The sequence below is a fragment of the Lepidochelys olivacea genome (assembly GCF_965140295.1).
Source record: "Lepidochelys olivacea isolate rLepOli2 genome assembly, chromosome: 9".
Classification (NCBI taxonomy): domain Eukaryota; kingdom Metazoa; phylum Chordata; order Testudines; family Cheloniidae; genus Lepidochelys; species Lepidochelys olivacea.
Window position 1 is genome coordinate 34,496,335 of NC_140419.1, and position 6,114 is coordinate 34,502,448.

The window sequence follows — 6,114 nt, forward strand, 5'->3', positions numbered from 1 at the left end:
TGTGTAAGGTAATAACTTTTATTGAACCAACTTCTGTTGTTGAAAGAGACAAGCTTTCAAGCTCCACATAGCTCTTCTTCAGACCCAACATTGTCTCTCTAGAATATGATTGACCAACGTCTTTTTGTAGTTGCACAGTGCCATCTGCTGATATGATGAAGACACAACAATAGCCTATTGCAAATGAAAAAATGTAACATTTGGGAAGTAAATTCTATTACTGACTCATTTACAACAAAGTACAGCTAAATCACTCCTCTTCTTGTGACTTGTGGAAAACACTGGGTTATTTAAAGCAAATTTAGCAAGGTGCTGTATGTAGCAAAAGCACAAAAGTTAGTTGTTCTAACTTTTTGTATTTAAAAGGTGACAAGTTATTCAATACAAAAAAAATCAAAATAATAAACTACTAAATCCAAATAGAAGAAAGACCAAGTGGAGGTGAGGAAAATGAGAGATGTAGAAACTAAATTTCTACAGCAGACCTATGCCTTAGCAACCATAATTCTTATAACTCACAATAGACCTGGCTGAAAGACCAGCTTAAGAACTGTTTACTGTCTAGCCTTAGGATTTCTGCACAGATAACATTTTTGCTAGGGCTGGGAGATACTGGTATTATTAAAAATTAATTATTAATGGGAAAGTTAACAGGCTAATCACAATTTTGAGATCATTTGTAAGGACCCACAGCAGGGAAGCCAGATCCAGATTCAGTCCTGTTTGCGCTGCCAGAGCAATGCAAAAGTTATGGAGCAGGGCAGAGAATTCTTTAGGGCCAAATTCTGTTCTCAGTTGATCCAATTACACCTGGTCTACATTTAAAGCTTAAGATGACATAGCTTAGTCCACACCTCCGAGTACCATAGCTACACCAGTCAAACCTCAGGCATTAATACAGCTAGACCAACAGAAGAATGTTTCTGTCAGGTAGCTGCCACCCATCACTACAGCGACAGAAAATCCCCTTCCATTACTAAGTCTACACCTACACCACCGGGTTACAGCAGCATAGCTACGGTGCATTAACTATGCTCTTGTAGAGGCTGCAGAGTAGACATGGTCTCACGCTAATGCTGACGCACAGCTATTCTGGATTTATGACAGTGTAACTGCGATCAGAAAACACCCAGAAATTATTTTCAACATGCCTTGTACCTTAAAAAGGTAGAATTTGTGGTCCTCTTGTTGTCCAAGCTTCTCTTGTAACCTTAGTATTAAATGTATGACCTGCTCTTTGCACGAAGCTGTGATGAGAGGTTCTGCTTTTCGGATTTCTTCTACTAAAGTGCCTACATCTGTACTAGAGTGCATGGAAAAAACATGCATCATCCACTGACAAACAGTTATGGTAAACACATTATTTACTTACAGAGAGTGAGAAAATAATCAGCCAGATGCTACACTGCTATTTTATTCTGAATAAGTTTAAGCAAAGCCAAAATATAAATACTTTTAAATATGTTTTACTGGTTTCTAATATCTTTTTTACCTTTCAGAAAAAAAATTATATTTGACTTTTTAAAACTGTAGTTTTGCAGAGACCCTTCACTTTTCAAAGGATTCCACAGAGGGTGTAATACAGCCAATACCCAAATTACACTTTCAACCTTTAACACGAAGTTAGTCTTAAATCGAAGCTAGAACCCCTTGATAGATAAAAAGCCCAACTAACAGCAACAACATTGTTGTGAACAGTATTAAACCTTGTTATGGGCTGAATTAAATCCTCATTGAAACTGATGGGTATGAATGTGCCCTTCATTTAAGAAACAGCTAAAGGGCTACACCTAAAATAAAGTCATGGAGTCTGCCCAGAAACTAGTACTATGTGGGTGGAGGGTTCCACTGGGTATTGTTTTCGTATTCACGGGTCGCTGTGGAAGAGACTAGCTGGGGTGCAACAAGAAACTGAGAGATTCAGAGGAAGAGCGAGCAGTGGCGGATTAGCCACTGAGCCAATGGGGCCCATGCCCAGGAGCCTCGGCCAACTGGAGCGCCAGGTGGGCAGAGTGGGGCAAGCCCCCGCACCCCAACCCCATTTCCTCAGCAGAAGCATTAGAGGAATGCGGGGGGCTGCAGGCAAAAGGGGTAGGAAGGGGCCCCGACTTTGCTCTGTCCCAGGGCCCCACAAAACTGTAATCCACCTCTGAGAGTAAGAAATGCCAAGCAGCAGTCTCTAAGCACATTGAGGCCCTGGGAGAAGCCTGGAGAGATTCCGGTTTGGTGGTGGTGGCTGAAGGAAGCTTGGGCCTGTACACTAAGAACAACTTTAGGGTTTGGTTCCTCCTGTGTTCGGAGAAGGACTTTGTACGTTCTTTGTAAATAAACAAGATTGTATCAAAGAAAATATCAGACTCCATCATCAATTTCTTCTCTCATCTGGAGTAACCTACAAGGCCCCAAACATTGACTAGTCACTCAGGTCAAAAAGGGGCAACAAGATGAACAAAAAACTAAAGTTCACAAACAGAAATCATGTTTATAAAATGTAACTATTTTTACATGTTTTCACAAATCTAAGGCCTAATTCTGCAGCTCTTACAGCAGTGGGTCTGTGCATGTGGTGGGGGGGGGGGTATTTTTTTAATTTAATAAATTGGTTAGTCTCTAAAGTGCCACAAGTACTCCTTTTCTCCTTACAATGTGTATGGTGGTCAGGTTGGGCCATTTCCAGCACAGGTCCGGGTTTTCTCACCCCCCCCACACACACACACACACAGACCCACTCTCCTGCTGGTGATAGCTTGTCTGGGGTGACCACTCTCCTTGCAATGTGTGTGATGGTCGGGGTGGGCCATTTCCGGCGCGGATCCAGGGTTTAGCAAGAACGTCTGAGGAACGCCCCCCCCATGCGTTCTTGTTGGGCCCTGGATTTGTGCTGGAGATGGCCCACCTTGATTGTCGTGCACATTGTGAGGAGAGTGGTCACTTTGGATGGGCTATTGTCAGCAGGAGAGTGGGGTGGGGGGAGGTATTTTTTCATGCTTTGTGTGTATAAAAGATCTTCTACACTTTCCACAGTATGCATCCGATGAAGTGAGCTGTAGCTCACGAAAGCTTATGCTCAAATAAATTGGTTAGTCTCTAAGGTGCCACAAGTACTCCTTTTCTTTTTGCAAATACAGACTAACACGGCTGTTACTCTGAAACCTAAAATAATATAATACTTACCCAGGACTGAGATCAAGTAAATCTATGGATTTGGTCTTCAATTCACCACCTTGAACATATTCCAAAATAATGCCTTTGAAGAAACAACAAACAATTCTAAATTAGAAGTTCATCATGGCAGCTGGCTTTTTTTTGGGGTGCACACTATCTGACATTTACATTGGTATAACCACATTGACTTCAAGCAGAGATACTCCTGCTTTACACCACTCTTATCAAAATCAGAATCAGGATGACAGCATTTCTTTCTTTGGGATTGGCAGAGTGCATCTGCTATGTTAAATCCTCTATTTGCAAAAATCTGCATAAAGAACTGCATATAAAATTGCATATCCAGGTCTGGGTAGGCTCTGGCACTTTTAAAAGATGTATTTTGAACTTTAGAATTAAGATGTTTGGCCACATTACTTCCTGTTTAAAGAAGATATTTAGAGCATTCTGTTGCTGTCTGGCATTCAGCAGGAAGGGCTATTCTAGATGAATTTTTATCTACTTGTGCATTTTGCAAGGTTTGTGAACAAATGTTTAATTTGGCAGAAGGATTTGTCCTTTCCTGACATTCTGAGCCTCCTCTCATCTCAATTTTTCACTTTTAACTATTTATCAGAAAAACCTGATCCCAGAAAAAGAAAGGAAAAAAGGCTCCTAAACAGACTGAGACCAAACTTTATACTATTGTCAAATTCCTGGCAAGATTGTTTCCTACAGTAAACCGTATATTACCTCAATTATATATTATATTACACCTATATTATTATATTATACCTATATTACCTGTCATGACTACATTTGATAATACATACAAAAATTTGTAATTCTTGAATTTCCTACAATAGGTTTACATTTACTTTGCAGCTGTTTCCCTGGGGCCTGGTTCTTCTTTCACAACAGTTTGACACAGGTGTAATTCCACTGGGCTCAGTGGTATAAACCCCAGTTAATACTGGTATATTTACACCAGAATTAACAGGGGTTTGTATTTAGTCCATAACATCCCTTTAGTTATGTTATGACTCAAAACCTCCTGCAGCTAAGGTAATAAATCTCTTCAGGATTGTTATGCAATCATTGGAAATATTTAGGGAAGGGGGAAAACATATCCAAAACCACACATTATGAAAATTTGCAGAAATGCAAATATTTTTAATTGCAAAAGCAAAAAACAAACAGCACTGAGAAGATTTTCCCCTTCAGACATTTTGCAATAGATGGTCACAGCAAAGCTGCTGAGAGTCAGGGTACGCAGGATAGGCTAAGCTCTTAGGACCAGGGACCATCTTTTGTTTCGTATGTACAGTGGGGTTCTAGTCCATGACTAAGGGTCCCAGTGCTACAGCAATACAAATGATACATAACAGTCGTATGAACAGGCACAGAAATGATTGCTCAGGAGATTCGGATAAAAGGTAGAGGGAATAGCTAAACCATCTTCATAGCAGGAGAGATGATAAGTACAAAGGTTTCTGAGAAGTACTGTGAAGGCAGCCTGGAGCGGGACAGCCCTACCACAGTCCTGTGCTCCTCCTCTGCTACCCATTCATTCCTGACTCCTTCTCGCATCTGCTTCCTCCTCCTCCTCCTCCCATCCCAACAACACTGAGCCCTTCCTCTGTTCCCACCTACCCAACCCCATCAGCCCCTCTCTACTCTCCCGCTCCCCATCCTGTGGCTCTTCCCCCCAGTAACCCCTCTTTCCCTCCTCCCCTATCCTGGGGCTCTTCTCCCCCACCACCCCTCTCTGTCCTCCCCCCATCAGCCCCTCTCTGCGTCCACCCCCCGCCCATCTGGGGCTCTTCCTCCCGTCAGCCCCTCTCTACCCTCCCCCAAGTCAGCCCCTCTCTGCATCCACCCCCCCCAATCCTTGGGCTCTTCACCCCCCCCCATTCTGGAGCTCTTCCCCACAGTCACCCCTCTCTACCCTCCCCCAAGTCAGCCCCTCTCTGCATCCACCCCCCCCATCCTTGGGCTCTTCACCCCCCCCCCCATTCTGGAGCTCTTCCCCACAGTCACCCCTCTCTACCCTCCCCCAAGTCAGCCCCTCTCTGCATCCACCCCCCCCATCCTTGGGCTCTTCCCCCCCCCCCATTCTGGAGCTCTTCCCCACAGTCACCCCTCTCTACCCTCCCCCAAGTCAGCCCCTCTCTGCATCCACCCCCCCCCAATCCTTGGGCTCTTCACCCCCCCCCATTCTGGAGCTCTTCCCCACAGTCACCCCTCTCTACCCTCCCCCCAAGTCAGCCCTTCTTTGCATCCACATCCTGGGGCTCTTCCCCCAAGTCAGCCCCTCTCTGCATCCACCCCCCACATCCTGGGACTCTCCACCCCCCATCCTGGGGCTCTTCCCCACAGTCGCCCCTCTCTACCCTCCCCCCAGCCTGAAGCTCTGCTCCTCATAGCACCCTGTGCCCTCCGCCCCGCTCCGCACCCGGCGGGTAATATCGCAGCAGGAGTCGCTTCAGCTTCATCGTCTTCCCGCACGCCGGAGCCCAAGCGCCGGCTTCGTTACCACAGAAACCAGCCAAACAGAATCACCCGCAGTGCGCAGGCGCGGCGGGGCGGCGAGTGCTTTGGGGACCAGACGAGGGCGGCACCTCCCAGCCCCGATCCGCGCCAGGGGACGTTAAAGTGCGGTTGTGCCCGGGACGCTGGGCTGCGCGCGGGGCACGCACACATCCGGGAGGGGGCGGGGCCTGGGGAGCAGCGGGGTGAGGGCCGCGCTCTGCCCCCCAGGAGCGCCGGGGGCGGGGGTCCAGCCCCAGCCGCCCTTACGGTGCTTACGCCCTCAGGCGGCAGCTGATCCCTGCCTCCCCATCGCACCGTGTCACCTCCCAGGCCGCGCCCGGAGTTGTCCTCCAGCCTGAGGAGCTGCTCAGCCGCCCCGCGTCACCCCGGACTCCCCGCAGCTTTTCCTCCTAGGACACAAACGGTCCCAGCGTGCCG

General features: G+C 46.8%; 1 protein-coding gene across 1 annotated transcript in view; it reads right to left on the reverse strand.

Moving 5' to 3' along the window:
• The window catches only part of DAW1 (dynein assembly factor with WD repeats 1), a 31,692-nt gene extending 26,011 nt beyond the window's left edge, over window positions 1-5,681 (reverse strand). The window contains exons 1-3 of the mRNA XM_084638209.1: window positions 5,600-5,681; window positions 3,175-3,247; window positions 1,159-1,303 (exon numbers count right to left, since the gene is read on the reverse strand). Coding sequence (XP_084494335.1) covers window positions 1,159-1,303; window positions 3,175-3,247; window positions 5,600-5,639 — 258 coding nt within the window. The 5' untranslated portion in view covers window positions 5,640-5,681. The remainder of the gene's footprint in view (window positions 1-1,158; window positions 1,304-3,174; window positions 3,248-5,599) is intronic.
• Window positions 5,682-6,114: the final 433 nt, after the last annotated feature.